The sequence below is a fragment of the Drosophila willistoni genome, chromosome 3R (genome assembly GCF_018902025.1).
Source record: "Drosophila willistoni isolate 14030-0811.24 chromosome 3R, UCI_dwil_1.1, whole genome shotgun sequence".
Lineage (NCBI taxonomy): Eukaryota > Metazoa > Arthropoda > Insecta > Diptera > Drosophilidae > Drosophila > Drosophila willistoni.
Window position 1 is genome coordinate 13,784,998 of NC_061086.1, and position 15,927 is coordinate 13,800,924.

At 37.8% G+C, this 15,927-nt stretch overlaps 1 protein-coding gene across 3 annotated transcripts in view; it reads right to left on the reverse strand.

Moving 5' to 3' along the window:
- The window catches only part of LOC6650954, a 35,888-nt gene that overhangs the window by 9,102 nt on the left and 10,859 nt on the right, over positions 1-15,927 (reverse strand). For 2 of the 3 annotated variants that reach the window (XM_023180258.2, XM_023180257.2), the window contains exon 3: positions 42-170. In XM_023180258.2, coding sequence (XP_023036026.1) covers positions 42-170 — 129 coding nt within the window. Of the gene's footprint in view, positions 1-41; positions 171-7,183; positions 7,608-15,927 lie in introns of those variants that run through there. The other variant, XM_002073837.4, reaches the window with a different exon arrangement.

The window sequence follows — 15,927 nt, forward strand, 5'->3', positions numbered from 1 at the left end:
GCTAAAAGGATGGTTAACAGAAAACAATGTATCACTTTTACCTTTCGCCACGAACTTGTTGTACTGGGCAAATTCAATTGAGATGCTTGTGCCACGTGGACAGGCAATGACTACCTGATCCGTATCGCAGGATGCCTTTTGATATGTGCGCAACGTAGCCGATAGGAGAGCTAAAAAATACAGTAAACAAGAAATGGAAAATTTTTAAATAACTTATAAACTCGTGTAAATATAAAGTCTGTCAGTAGATAAAGAATGAAATTTAAAATATGCCATCCCCCAACTTATTTATGAACCAAAACCAAATTGCAAGTCAGTCAACACGTGAGCACAATTTTTTCAACCTTTTGTTCCGGCTTGTCCAGTAATTCCAATGAAATGAAAAAACAAAAGGACCAAATTGAAAATGACCCGACGATGGTTGTCGGTATTTTTTGCTGCTTACACAATGGTGGCACGCCTCCAGGTTCAGGACCAGAGCCCAGGTTCAGGACAAGAGAAAACCCGATGAATGAACAAAACACGCGGCTAATAGTCTTCACCTGAGCAAACAGTGCTGGTGAGTTGACTGAATATAGAAAGGCCACCATAGCCCCGACCGAAAGACCTTCTCCTATACTCTTTCTCTTTGTTAGCTGAGCAAGATGTAGCGCTGAGTAAATGAAGTTGCGGTAAGTACAGCGTCAAGTTATTTGGACCGGCGAACTCTTGGCATAGTAAAAACTTGGTGTGAGATGCTCGCTTTAACCATTCAAAAGCAAAGGCGAGAAGGAAACATTTTTAGAATGCTCCACCACCCACTCCCCCAAGGGATTTGCCAGCCAAATTGAAACAGGTCGAAAGCGGAAAACATTTTCTGGTTCTCGCCGCTACACTGTTGCTTTTCTTTTGACCCATCTGGCCCAGGTAACATGGGCTTTGTTTTCGATTTTATATTTCTTGTCGTCGGCTACCATTTGCCCGTGTTGCGCCACCGTCCCACCCCCCGCCTAGCCCTCGTTATCCAACAAGCAATCATCAAATAAGGTTGGGTCGCTGAGCACACCAGGCAAAATTTAATTATCATACCGATACCGCGTGTTACCATGAACCAGCAAAATACCCGCCAACAACAACAATATGATGGCTGTCGACCTTAGGAGCATCTCGTCCATCTGAATTCCACACTCAATGTTTAGCTAATTTGATGGCACTGTGGGTAGCTCCCGTGCCCCATCAACTGGAACAATCCATCTTTGATATGGCCTAGGCCCAGAGACCAGCACCCAGTAAAATTCTCAATATCATGTAAATGGCTTCGCTGCTAAGTGAAAGCCCACATATATCAGCTGAAGCCCATGGTCTGCATCGCCTTAGGGCGGACATGGAAAAATAATTTGGCCAGCCGTTCATTTCGTGTGGCAGCGTTTTATCTCTAATGAGTTCGGGTCTTGCGCGTACGATTTTATTTTGTTTTTGTCGACCATCCGACAACCCGACTGACATACCCCCAAGCCAAAGGGCCGAAAGTAGGATGCTGTGGCGGCATTGGCGGTGGGTGGCCAACTGATTTATATGGCGAACCATAAATTATATTCAAATGCTACCTTTTTTCGCCTCGAGCGGCAGGCGGCGTAGTTTGCAGCCGCAGTGTAATTATTTCTATAGGACATTCGTTGTTTCAGCTCGGACCCCCACACACACACACACACTAATACGCCCATCGGTAAAAGTCGTGGACTCGTGGCGTTACCGCCCTATGACAATAAATTGCCTGGCAATAGTTTGGCCGCCCATTTGCATTTAAGCAAACTACCGATTCATTTGCAAAGTTTTCTCTGCCATAGACACAGAGATAGATAAAAGAAAAAGGCAATAAGTGATTTGAGTAGAAAATGATTAATTTCCATAACCATCTAATCGAGTAAGTAATAACTTGATCATTTGCAAATTTATTGTGTAAATGTATCTACCAGTTGAGGTACTACTTAAAAAGTCACGTTTTGTCAGTGATTCTGTTGGGCTTCATCACACTCCATTGACTATAATAACCCTCAACCTGTCTAGGCAAAACTTTTCAATTGACTTACGAGTCCTTGGCCCAGTGTCTTTCTGTGTGTGTGTGTGTGTGTGTTTGTGCGGTTTGGGTTGGTAAAGGGTCTCTGTAAAGTTTTTATTGTGGCCATTTAACTTAAGCAATCGAATCTCTCAACCAAATAGCAGCGCAGAGAACAATTTCGCGCTGCATTTGGCCATAAAACCTGGCCACTTCACACCACTACTAAATTATCCGGGCCAGCCACATAAAGGGTGTACCTTTTTAAAGTGAAAGCATTTTCTGTGGGGGACTCTTAAATTGGGAAAACAATAAAAATAACAAAAAGTCCCTTTGACCTTGTGGCTTCCCATAGCCTGGTAAGGGTCGGTCTGCAGCACAGTTGTACATACATACGTATGTATATGTATGTGTTCACACAGACGCACATATATACAAAGTTTTTTGGGTGCTTTTTTTTTTGTTGAAACTTTTTATTTGATTTGAAATTGAAAACGGTTCAGACTGATAGGCCTGTGGCATGCTGCGGGAGTAAAGTCCTTAGAATGTTGAGGACAAAAATGGTTGGGGCAGGAACAGCAACAGTGACGGCTCCTCATTTACGTTGGAAAACTGTCGGGCATGAAATTTGTTTGAGCGATGACATTACTTCCCAAAGTTGTCCTTGCCTTGCCTGTAGTATATATCGAAGTCTGTATGTTTTTGGGTTTTTTTTTGTTTTTATTTTTCTCACATGTCTGTATACCGCATCGTTTTACATACTTATGAATAATGTATATATGCCATCCCATGAACGCAACCAGCATAAGGGACATGCTGCCCCCACTCTTTGCTCCACTTGAGCTCTAAGCTTCAGTATAGGAGAAGTAAGACGGAAATATAGACGAGTATTTATGCAAGGGCACATTGGGCAGAATCACAATCGTTTTCTTGTGGCATCTGTGAGAGCAATTTCAGGCAGACGAATGCACGATGTCAACCACATAAATGGTAGTAGTAGTTACAAGGTCTGTGGGTCACAGGGAGTCAAACTGATGCAAAAGAATCTTGGCACATTTGGTGCATGAAACTTACCTACATATTTACAAAAAACTGGGTCGCTCATTACAAAGTTGACTTCAACTGACAGAAAGTATGAAATTTCAATTACTTATGGATACATTCTAAAAGTTTTGCTTTTTAATAAGACTAAAAAAAACATCTATTCGCCTTGTGAATTTAGATTGATTCCATTTCAATGTGTGCAGAATATAACAATAGGTCAATGTACGTAACATATTTGTTTAGAATTTATGTTGTATCTGTGTATGTATGTATGTAGAAGGTTCGCACAAGCAATTTGGCAAACAAATCCAATTAGGATTCGGGCTCTGTGTTGCTGGCAATGCTTTCGCATTTCCTGCTTTTGCCTTTCCTGTTCTCATGTACACTATTAAAATTTAACCGAATTATTTTCATTTGTTAGACAAATTTAGCATCATTGCAGGCATCAGCGGATTCTATGCCAACTCCTACTGACACACTCACACTCACACACACACACATACAAATGTATATATGTACATACAATCACCCACTCGCGCTCGCACTCACACAGTCAAATAGACAAGAATATATAAATGTACAAACAGACTGACGTAAAGTTCGCGCAATTCACCAAGCGAAAAATAAATATTTAATGAGCAGTAAGTGCACAGCTCAATCGTCCTCTCAGTTAGCTAAACAGTTGCCCCCACCGAAGCAACGAAAAAGAAAAAAAAAAACTAAAGTAAAAGAAGAACCCTCCCAAGAATTGCCATGCCTACCATAGAACCAGTTCAGTTCAGTTCATATGAACGAAATTTAAGCGTAAATTTATGTTGCCTAGCTGAAGCAAAATCAGCTTTAGATCCGGATCTAGGATCGAGACATGGCGTAAAAGTGGCGACGGCATCGTCGACTTGGACTTAATCTAGTGTGTTTGCGCCACACGCAATAATTCATGTTATATGTGAGACTATATGTACATATAGTATTTCTTCGATTTGCTTTCTCTCAAATCTCTGGAGCAACCCGTCGCTGCACAGGGCCAACAGACAGACGCTGCGCCCGCTTAGCCTCAATTTAGTTGTCACTTCTATTTGCTGTTTGGCAAGAGAAAGGCAACAGCCTGCGTGTCCACAAGCAAGTCTATGCCTTTGGATACATAGAGTCAATGTTCAATTGAACGAACGAATCGAAGCAAAGAAAGCAACTGTCATTGGGAGTTGTCGACTCAATGGCGCAGAAGAAATTGATTTGTTTTGATTTATTCTTATGTACTTATGTGTGTGTGTGTGCGTCCCTCCATCTTCACCGACGACACAACTCTCTCTCTGGCTTTGATGTTCTCTCTGCTGGCCAGCTTTCATGCAAAACTCTGTTGATTTCTTCAGGGGATGCTGTTCGCCCTTTTCCTGGCATCCTTCTTGCCACTCATCTGTCAGTGTAGTCGGCTACGTAGCTTCCATATTTTATTGCCCTATTTTGGTACGCATAATAAATGGCAATTCGCTTTTGTTGACACTGCCTGGCTGGGCCGTGCTGGTCCTTACTGGTCCACGATGGATTCACGATACCGTTTTGTTGTCCTTCGACCCCAAACCAATAAAACTCGATATGTCACCGATATGCCCAATGTTCGCCCAATTGTGCTCGTTGCCCAAATAAATCTAATTAAATGAAATTTAATATTTCCCCTTCTTCCCATTGCCGCCGCCAACGAAAACCGACAAAAATCCATTTTATTTATGTATCTATTGTCCAAGTCGGAATAGAAAAATTCATAGCCAATTCACTATTGACTATTGCTGACTGGCATATTGAAGATGTGTATTTTAAGGGTTATTCCACTACAAAAATAAAAAAGGGCCAAGGTTAATGGCATCCCACTGTGATTTCAGCTGATTATGTTGATTTACAACATCTTAGTGGATAGAGAATCACTCTATTGAGTAGCCATTACCAAGTTTATTTGATATGAATTGCCGATGTGAAATTCTTGAGTGCGTTTTCTATTGAAAGTCTATTTCTTGATGAAATCAAAATTTTGTTATCCTCAAAATAAATTGAAGCCAAATTATGAAGAAGCCATATATAAGGCACTTGAAAATGTAATCAAGCAAATTGATATGCTTATTAAATTCTTAAGTAGTTTCTGTCTACATTTTTTTCAGGTTTTTATTATACATGAATTAGATAAGTATTTTGATGTAGAAAATGGTTCAGTTTCCCATTTACTATCAATTCCAAAAGGTCTAACAATAAGTTACTTAGCTCTGTAAAGTATGCTACATTTTTGGTTTGCTCATAGCGATTGCATAATTTTACTCTGTGAAACATAAAATTGATTATTGGTTAAATTTTTATCTCATTGAAACTGTTTCGTTACATAATTGGTATTTTAAATTTTAAATTTAATGAAACATAGAGCTCTGAACTGTGTATTAAAAGTAATTCGCATTGAAGGCTACAAGTTCTTATTCATGCCGCTTAATATAATTATGTTTTTCTTAATTATTCATAGCAGCCAAATGAGAAAAAAACGTAAAATACTTTTACAGAATTTTATAGGTGTACGCTTATAATAACACGTTCAAAGTAAATTTAATTGCCTTAATAATATTTATGCAATGCTCTAGTATGCCCATTGCCTACATGTGTATGTGTATGTAAAGTGAAGCCATTTGCAAAAAGAGTCCAAATAAACAAGAGGCGCAAGTGCCGACGGAAAAACGTTTCTGCGTTTCTTTTTTTGTATTTTTAATAAAAATACAAAAGAAAGAAATAAACGAAAAGGGAGAAAAGAAAATAAAGTGAGACTGCAAGATATAAACATTATTTGTTTTCCCTTTGGCTTCTATAGTGGACCTGGCCTAATCCTATGGAAACAAAAGTTTATGACATTTTACGAGCTTTTTTAATACTTTGTTAAAACTTTTGCACATCGCCCCCAATCCAACGTTGTTTCCACTTCCATCCGGTCCAGCTCTTTAGCTACTTATCCATCTTTATGCTTTGCAACTTGGCGGAAACAAAAACAAAATTTATGAACGTGTTTTGTCATATATGGATGCTTGCATACAAATAAAAAGAACCTACACATACACACATATATGTTCATCGTGCACACATACACACATACATACATGTAGCTAGTTACCCACTCGTGGACACACATAAAGAGGAAAGTAAGTCAAACATTTCCCGCTGTCGCTGGTTCTATTATTGTTGATCCCCGTCTAACTGTCTGTCCGTCTCTCTGTCTGTGCGTGTGTGTGTGTCTGTGTCTGTACAACTCTATTCACAATCCCGCACCCTTTTTTTTGGTTTGCTTTTCATTTGTTTCAACTGATGGCTTCGACTGTTTGACATGTTAACAGAGTGTTTTATAAACGGGTGGAATAACACGACTCTTGGACGCAGTGCGTCACATCAAAAACTTTTCATTTGGCCGGCATAAAACACAAAAAAAGCAAAAACGAAGAACCAGCAAAACAATTTCAACGACAGAGACAGGTCTCATGGTAGACATTACTTTTTTGTAATTGAGAGCATAAATTTTATAAACAGGCACTGCTTCTAGACGACGACCATATTTTTTTTTTTATCATCCTAACTAAGATATGTGTTTTTTCTCATACGTCGTAATTTTATGTCATAAAATGGCGTGGAGTGTTTCGGGATTAGGATTGTAAGTGAACTCTCTGAACTCAATTTTCAACAGGAGAACCCGCCTACTCTACAATGAAATATTTCAGAATCCCTAATTGGGCATTAAAATAAAAGAAAAGAAGTATGCAAATCAGGTCTTATAAGTATGTACATATATATGTAGATACATTAGTCGGTATATAAACATAAACCAAATTCAAGTTTTAACTTTAATACTTCAGTAATTCCAGAAATTCCATCCTAGAAATAAAGTCTTTAACAAGTACTGACATACAATTTATTAATGAAGCACAAGTGAACCCAAATAAGTATGCTATAGTTTTTGCACTTTCTCTTAATGTTAAGAGTAACGAAACCATTTCTGCAAAACAGTCTCCCGAATGCAATTCCAATGCAAAAAAAAAAACAAAATGAGTCTGTGAACATTAAAAAAACAAAATGTAAGTAGTAGCTTACCCAATGGATCAATTCGAAAGATGACTTCCCCATTCGCTGCACTGAGCACGCAAAGAAGCGATAAAATCAAACTCTTGGCCTGTGAATAATCCATTATCCAGCGGCGTTGCGAGCTGCGCTTCACGGTTTATTGTTTGACAGGACTGGGACATTACAGGCGTTGGCCCCGCCAAACTGCAAAGCCGCGCAAGGCCGACACTCTGTGTTATAGCTGTAGATGCGATTGCGCATGAACTTTTACAGAATAACGTCCAAAAACACCGGATGTCACTTTTATGCGAAATCAGATTCACTTTATAGCACTATTTCACTTCAGGCATTAGCTTTGCCTTTGTTGCTTTTGTTGATTTTTGCTTTAGTTTGTCAGCTTTTTCCGTTCTTTCGTTTTGTTTGTCAAACAAAAAGTGCAATGAATGCAATTTTAGCAACGCTAAATTAAAAATTACATTATTTAATAACACAATGGTGAGTAAACCACAACCAAGAGAGAGAGAGAGAGAGAGAGATCAACTCTAAACGACGCACGTTCGTTTTATAGAGAACACTGATTTCATTGTACACATGCAATTCAATTGGGCCACACCAGCACCTGCTGACATAGCGGTTGAAACAACTTGCCTCGGGGCAACCACAAGCGAAAGTTGCCTCTGGCAGGCACACACTGTTATCGCCATTTCTAGGCCCATCATCGAAGCCATCAAAATTCATATACACACGCATATGCAAATGAGTGCCATACAAAATGGAAACAACTGCAATGGCACTGGTAATACCCAAATCGGTACGCATACGCGAATGGAAAAAACAAAAAAAAAATGAAACAGAATATCCTATCTGTGTGCGGAAAAAGGCCTGTTCACAATTGTCGTCCTGTGACAATTTGCGATAGCTGCAATTTTTCACACATTTAAATTTCATTTCATGTCGTTGGATTTGCAATTTGCAATTTGGCAGACATACAATATACAGAATTGCCTATAAAATAAAGTCATATTGATTGGCTTCTATAGGGGAAATTATCGATAAAGTCTCGCTTTAAAAAATCATAAATTGTTTCCATTTGGCTACTAATCACTTACTAAACTATCCGTCTACTTTGACATGATCTATATACATATAATATGCTCTATACGGATCCTACTCTCATTTGTCATTTGGGTCAATTATGTACGCTGCTGAAATGATGATGCATTCTCCAACTGCTTTTTTAATTAAAATTGTATTTGACATGTGAACTGAAGAGTGGATGTCATTACCCAGCACCCGAGCAGTTGTTTGCTACTCCTTGTTGGCGTATTTTGGCCAAAAGCCTCTCTCTAGTCGCTGCTTTCGTAGTTGGAGTCCACTTGAGACTTGAATAGGAAAAGAAGAACAGTTCATATCATTTCAGTTTGACATCAGAATGTTTAATTAAAGCACGATGACACATGTTTCTGTCACCCGGACACAAACAACTCTCCGACAGCTCCCCAGTGTGTGTCTGTGTGTGTATATTCGGAATCTGGATCTTTTGAAATCTGATTATCAAAACGCAGACAGAATAAATTGCAGCACAAACACTGTCGAAAGTCCGAACTTTAACTTTCATATGTGTGTGTCCGTTTTTGTATGTGTGTGTGTGCTTGAAACTTAATCAATTTTCAGGGTTGACAACGATTTTCTGTATCACTGTCATCAGAGATTGTGTGTAGGCAAACACCCACAATTAGAGAGCATTCTGAAGAGGCTCCTTCTAACCCCAATGTTTACATCGATTTTGGCAGTCAACATTTGTGCTATAGCTTTTAGCAAATGACATTCTTCTCCTGGGATAACAATAATAACAATTAGTCAAATTGTTCACACACTTTTTGCATTAAATTTTAAAATTGTTCAGATTTAGTTGTATTTAGTAGAGCCAGAACAATTCACTTGGCATAAAAACATCATCTTATCATTCTATGATGAGTTTTCTTTCTTTTGACTTAAGTGACTTCCTTCTAGTGCTTCCATTTGATACATTCGCATTAGTTGTATTATTCAATTATCTTATCTCAGCAACGCTGTGAGTGAACTTGAGCACCCACGACCCACTTGACATTTGATTAATGATGCCGCATCGTTAGATTTCTATGTGTGGAGGAGGGCGGAGGCAACTAAAAACTCGCACATCTAAAAGATTTTTTTCCCCCCATTTGTGCGAGAGAGGGAAAAAAATAGCTTGGACGTGTCAGTCATGGGTCGCTGGAATGGCTCTATTTGCACGCATAATGTGAGGAGGCCTCTTGAGTATGGCACTTGAACGCATCGTTTGCTGACAAAACTGGCGACAGAAATTGAAATAACACGGTGCAAATGAAAATAAAAAAACGTTAAAAATCAGCGATGCGACAAACCGCCAGACACGAACACTTTGCTGCCTCGCTCGCATACATTCAAGAGGAGGCACGTGTGGCTAATGCTTTTGTATTCTAAACTTTGCCAACTGTCTTTTGGCCCCAAAAACAAAACTAATCAGTATCCAAATTCGTGAGGAGCGGATTATGGTCCAAACCAAAACCGAAATGCTTTAGTATGTATGTGTGTGTGAGGTGAGGTGAGGTGTGTGACGGGGCGTTACGTTTCGCTTGGGAACAGGGCGGGCGTGCATGTTAGGATTTTCTCATATTTTCCACTTCAAAAACTTTTGCACATACACACATTTGAAATTTCATTCTATACCCGAAATGTGAATCCCACGCGCACTCAAAGGAATACTTCGCGTTTGGCCGCGCAAAAAGCACGTGCAAATTTGACTTTGGCCACAAAGATGCCAGCACCTCTCTCTCACGCTTTTAGATTCGGCGGCTGTTGATAAAAGGGGAGCCAAACACCAACGTGGCGGCGGAGACGAGAACAAAAACAACCAGCTCGACAGTCGACGATATTTGAAATTAAAATCACGAGCGAGACACGTCCATGACGTTGGAGTATTGTCGAAGAACTGACTTCAATTGTTGTAAGGTCGGCCACTCATCGGCAGGATGCCATGCCGGTCATAATTTGAGCCGATGGCAGGAGCACATCTTCGGCTAACCGAACACAGGATAAGGGAAATTCTCTCTTTGGTTAAGGCCATCTCGTGTTGGAGTACGAAGAGATTCGGGATTCGAGATTCGAGAGATATTTTATTAGAGGCTGACGAACTGCAGAACTGGGTCAATGCGGTCGACATGGACTCAGCCTCTGACTCTGTCTATGTCTCTGCTTTGTGTGTGTGTCTTTGGGCTCTGTTTGTGTCTCTGCCACAGTCAGTCAGTGGCAACAACGAAGCCAGTGGCGACGCCAAGAGTTTTGGCGTGCGAGCCGAATTTAATCGAATGTAACGTTTACAGTCAACTTAACACATCGATTTGGCCTATCGTAGGTAAATTAGTGGCCGACTGCTAAAACTCTTAAAACCGTCTAGCTGGCAATTGTGCGTATGTGTGTGTGTGAGGGTGTGGGTGTGCTGGTATGGGTGAGTGTGGGTTGTATGTAGGTGATTGAAGAAAATGGCTAGGTTAGGTTAGAAGGATACGTGCGTGTAGCTCAGTGATTACAGCTGCCCCCTCATATTGGCGTAATAATTCGCCACGAAATTGGTTTTATCACTTGGCGATTGCCCGTAACGACACCCAAATACCTTTTGAAATGGATATGTATGTACACGGGATTTCTTACTGGCTTACATTCTTCCTCGATTCGCATGTGTGTGGCACACGCTTTCCACTGATAGAGGTTAAGTGTAAATTGCATTTTGGGTTCAAATTCTAGTTGGCCAACCAAATACAATGACTGCACTCGTAATTTTTGAGGTCAGGCCTTGTTGTTGTGCGTAATTTGCGGGCGTTATTTTAATTAATTTTCCTGCTTTTATTGCGGAAACCACAAATATCAGCACTCAAAATCAACCAAATAATTAAAAATTTAGAATATTTGCAATTAAATTAGTTTTCATAAAGATTTTGCTCATCATTCCACTCACTCACCATTTTAGAGCACATAATTTCGAAACTAATGAGGCGCTGCATTTTTAATACTTTCAACTCTTTGTTTAAACAGGTTAAATAACCTACACATACACATACATATAAATGTACTTACATTTATGGCAAATGATAAACATCAATGAAATTATTTTTCATAATTGGATAACAATTTAAATAAAAATTTCAATATTGGTTTAACACACAACGGTTTAAGCAATCATAAATGATGACAAGGTCATTTCCGGCAATCGAAATTAACAATTATCCTCGATTTAGAGGTCTGACACGTACACATACATACATACATACACACATACATATACATATGAATCGCTCTGTTTGTTGGTCTTACCATATCCATGTTTATGTTATTGAGGACACACAGCGCTGAGTAGTGTCCACGTAATTTTGTAATTTTCAGTTTTGATGGATGATTGTGCCATGTCTGTGGAGCAGGGATGGGCTGAGGGGCAGGCTGTTTGAGAATTGATGTGTGTATGTGGATACGAATCGAATGAACATAAAAGCGGTAGTAATGTAATGTTTTTATTGTTACTGTTCAGCGACGTCGCAACATTTTTTGACAACCATTATTTGTCAGTCAGATAACTGCAACATCAGCGGCCCAGAAATGAAAGCCACAACAATGGAGTTGATGACGCGCCAGCGATGCCCATTTAGGTAATTCAGCGATATATTCAAATATACGCATATGTATCTACATAAAATATTGATTTTCTCATTTAAATTGTTTAACAAGGGGAACTTCAGACATGCGAATCACCGATTTGGATGAATTTTGGATATGTTGTAGAATACCACGTCATTTGAAGCTGTGTGAAATATTTCGGCGCACTATTCTATATTTTCTTAATAAATCGGCTTTAAAGTTATAGCTTTGGTGACTTATAAGTAAAACGCCGAGTGGTCTACAAGCAGCTCGACGGTGTAAGGGGTAGAGGTCCTGCCTAAAGTCGACGGAACTCTGGTTCAACCCAACCCCCGCCCGAAACTAGTTATTTTTGGGTTTTCATTTTTTTTTTTTTTGCTTTTTCAATAATTATTTTTGTCTAATAGGTCTTTTGATGATTTCTAATTGGAAACATTTTTTATGTATATTGAAATTATTGTAGATGCAAATTATTATTATTAACTATTATTAACTTGTACAATTAAGGTAATACCAGCTATACGCACGCCATTATGTACTGTATTTTTTAGGTAAGTTTAAAATATGATAAAGAGAATGCAAAACTCCTTAACGCTTATAGAAGAAAATCGAGAAATTTCATCAAAAGAAGACTGCACTAAAGTAAAATCCCCGTCAAAGACGGGGCAATTCCACTTGTCATCTCTGATATTGAAGGGAATGCTCAAGTATGCATGGTTCGCTTCAGATTAGAAAGTGGTTTTCCAAAATTTTTATTTCGTTTGTTTCCTTAAAATTGGTTTAAAGTTGGTATGTTTTTGCACAAAAGCATTATTTAAACATGTTCATAGTCTTGAGAAAATATACATACGGGTATCATGTTTTTATGATTTATATCACAACAAAAAATGTGAAGGCAGTAGTTAATTAGTCTATTTTGCGTCTATATTATATATATGTTTTTGTAAAGGCATAAAAAATGAATCCAATCAAAAATCATCAAAAGACCTATTTCGCTATTAGACAAAAATAATTATTGAAAAAGCAAAAAAAAAAAAAAAATGAAAACCCAAAACTAACTAGTTTCGGGCGAGGGTTGAACCAGAGTTCCGTCGATTTTAGGCAGGACCTCTACCCCTTACACCGTCGAGCTGCTTGTAGACCACTCGGCGTTTTACTTATAAGTCACCAAAGCTATAACTTTAAAGCCGATTTATTAGGAAAATATAGAATAGTGCGCCGAAATATTTCACACAGCTTCAAATGACGGGGAATTCTACAACATATCCAAAATTCATCCAAATCGGTGATTCGCATACCTGAAGTTCCCCTTGTAAGACTTGAAAACATAAAATTCAACAATTTTCCACAGAAAGTCATATTTAGTGCCATTTGTGTTAATTAATTTCCACGAATTTAAGCATTCGTATTTCGATCAAATACCCTTTCCTTTACAAAGTAAAACAAAAAGGGTTCTCTTTGTAAACTTTCGCAACAATTTTCCTGTTTAATTTTTGTGAATTTAAATATGAAAATTATAAGCAGCGATGCCGCCCTTTGAAATGAAGCTAAATATTTTACGACATTCAACGTGTACCATCTTTGCCATTTAAAATGCAATTAGAGTTTCGCCTGCAAATTTTCACATTTAAATTGGTTAATTTGAAACGCAAGTGCTGACGGTACATGAAAGTCGCCTTGACCAGGCTGATGGCCATTTGAATTTCTAGCATTTGAGTGCTTAAATTGTTCTTCACTTCATTTAGATAATATTGTTGGGCTTAGGCGTGGCCTGGCTCTGAAAATGCATTGGTATTGCCGTTAAGGACCTTGGTTTGGTAAAATTGAAAATGAACTTTTAACATGCTGTCATCGATTGCTACTTCGAATTGTTTAACGTGCGCATACTGAATGGGAAGAAGATTGAATTGATTAAGGAAAGATTGAATCCTTCATATATTTGGGGACTTGCTTTCAAGTCTACTAGAAACTAACAGCATGATTTACATACAAAAATTCTTCCTTTGAAATTTCAATATTTATATTTAGCTATGTTTTTTTGATTAAAAGGTGTTCTGGCAAAGTTGCTTGAGTGTTTTGTTATACCATGCACCCATAGGATGAAATGGTATTTTAATGTCACCAATATGTTTGTAACAGGCAGAAGAAAGCCTTTCCGCCTCCATAAAGTATGTATATTGATGAGCATCAACAGCCGAACCGATCTAACCGTGTCCGTCTGTCCGTCCGGCCGCCTGTCGGAATGAACATCTAGATCTCAGAGACTATAAAAGCTACAGCATCTAAATTTGGTATATAAACTCGTGTAAAATGTTAATTAATCAAGTTTATTTTTGCTACGCCCGCAATTTAAAAAACACCCTTATCACCCATAATTTTTTACCTTATATAATATACTTTTGGATAAAAAAAACATGTGAACAGAATTTTTTAAAAATACATAAATGCATTTGTTATGATAAATTGTACTCTAATTGTTTTACTGCTGCATGGTACACCGAAGTCGGCGAGACGACTTCCTTACTTCATTTTTCAATGTGTTCGATAGATTAGTACAACATTCCTTATATATAGCAAACTATTTCCAGCTCAATTCATTAAACAACAACAAAAAGTTTTGTGGCAGTGATGGATTTTCACAGCGTAAAAAAAGTTATATGTATTAAGTTTACCACTAAAATGGATGAAAGGGCTCATTATTGCACTTAAAATAAATGCAAAAAGCCAAAGGATAGCACTCTTATACTTTAAGGAAAAACATTTCTCTTTCTAATGAAGCTCTAAACATTCGTTAATTCTAAACAGATGAGTTCTTGTTTTAAAAAGAACAACAGCAAATTGTTTCTTGGAAATAATTCTTACTATGTGTCTGATTTAATTTTTTCTTTCAAATTTTTTAAACACTATTTAATGTGCACTGGTATATGTCCCAATTTGTGTGGTTCATTTCTTAGCTAACTGTTGTATAACTTAACATTTTTCTCCGTGTGTGTCGCCACCGTAGCCGTTATACGCTGTTCTATTCCTTGCTGTTATATGTTGTTATACGCTGTAATACTTTTTTCTATGTTGTTATACGATGTTATACGCTGTAATACTTTGTTATATGTTGTTATACGCTGTTATAAGCTGCAATACTTTGTTATATGTTGCTATACGTTGTTAAACGCTGTAATACTTTGTTATATGTTGTTACACGTTGTTATACGCTGTAATACTTTGTTATATGTTGTTATCCGTTGTCATATATTGTTATATGTTGGCTACTGAGTAAACTCCTAAGGGTGAGAGTACTTCCGGTACTCCTAAGGGCTATATGCTGTTATATGTTGTTATATGCTGTTATAGCACATTTTTATAGGAACTTTTATGGCTCGAATTAACATTTCTTGCACGAAAAATGTTATTTTGGGACAGGTTTTTGAATGTTGAACTGCTTTTTTGCACTGCTTGCTTTACTAAATTAGTTACATTTTTAAATGTAGGTACTAATGCAAACTGCTGAGATTTTCAAAACGTAGTTGTGAAGCTTAAATGATATTAGTTAAAACGTTTGTCTGAAGAATTATTTGCAGACATATTACACCATGTGTTAAACAATTTTATCGTATACTGTGATGAGTTATACCCGTATATAACGATACTCAACCGGCAACATTGCGATGTTGAGGGCGATATTCGCTATAGACGGTATTGACTGTAGTTTTTGCTTTTTGAGATTCAGAAAAATTAAATTTTGTACCTCAAATGATCAATTCACTCTCATTATTTCGACCGCTGCATTTTACTCTCTTTTTTTGTCTATGTTTATATTTTATTGATCGTTATAAGAGGTTTTGGTGTTCAAAAATCGATATCGTTATAATCGGCATGTATTGTACTTAAAAACTAACGTTTATTAGACACGTTTTTTAAAAGTCAATTTAACCCTAAAACATCGTCTTAGCATAGAAACTTAAACTTGATGAAATTATTTGCAGAGTTATTATACCATGTGCTGAATAAATTACATTATATAGTTATAAGCAAAAGCTTTTCGTTGATTCTAATAAATATAGAACAGATTTCATAAAAATTTCATTGTA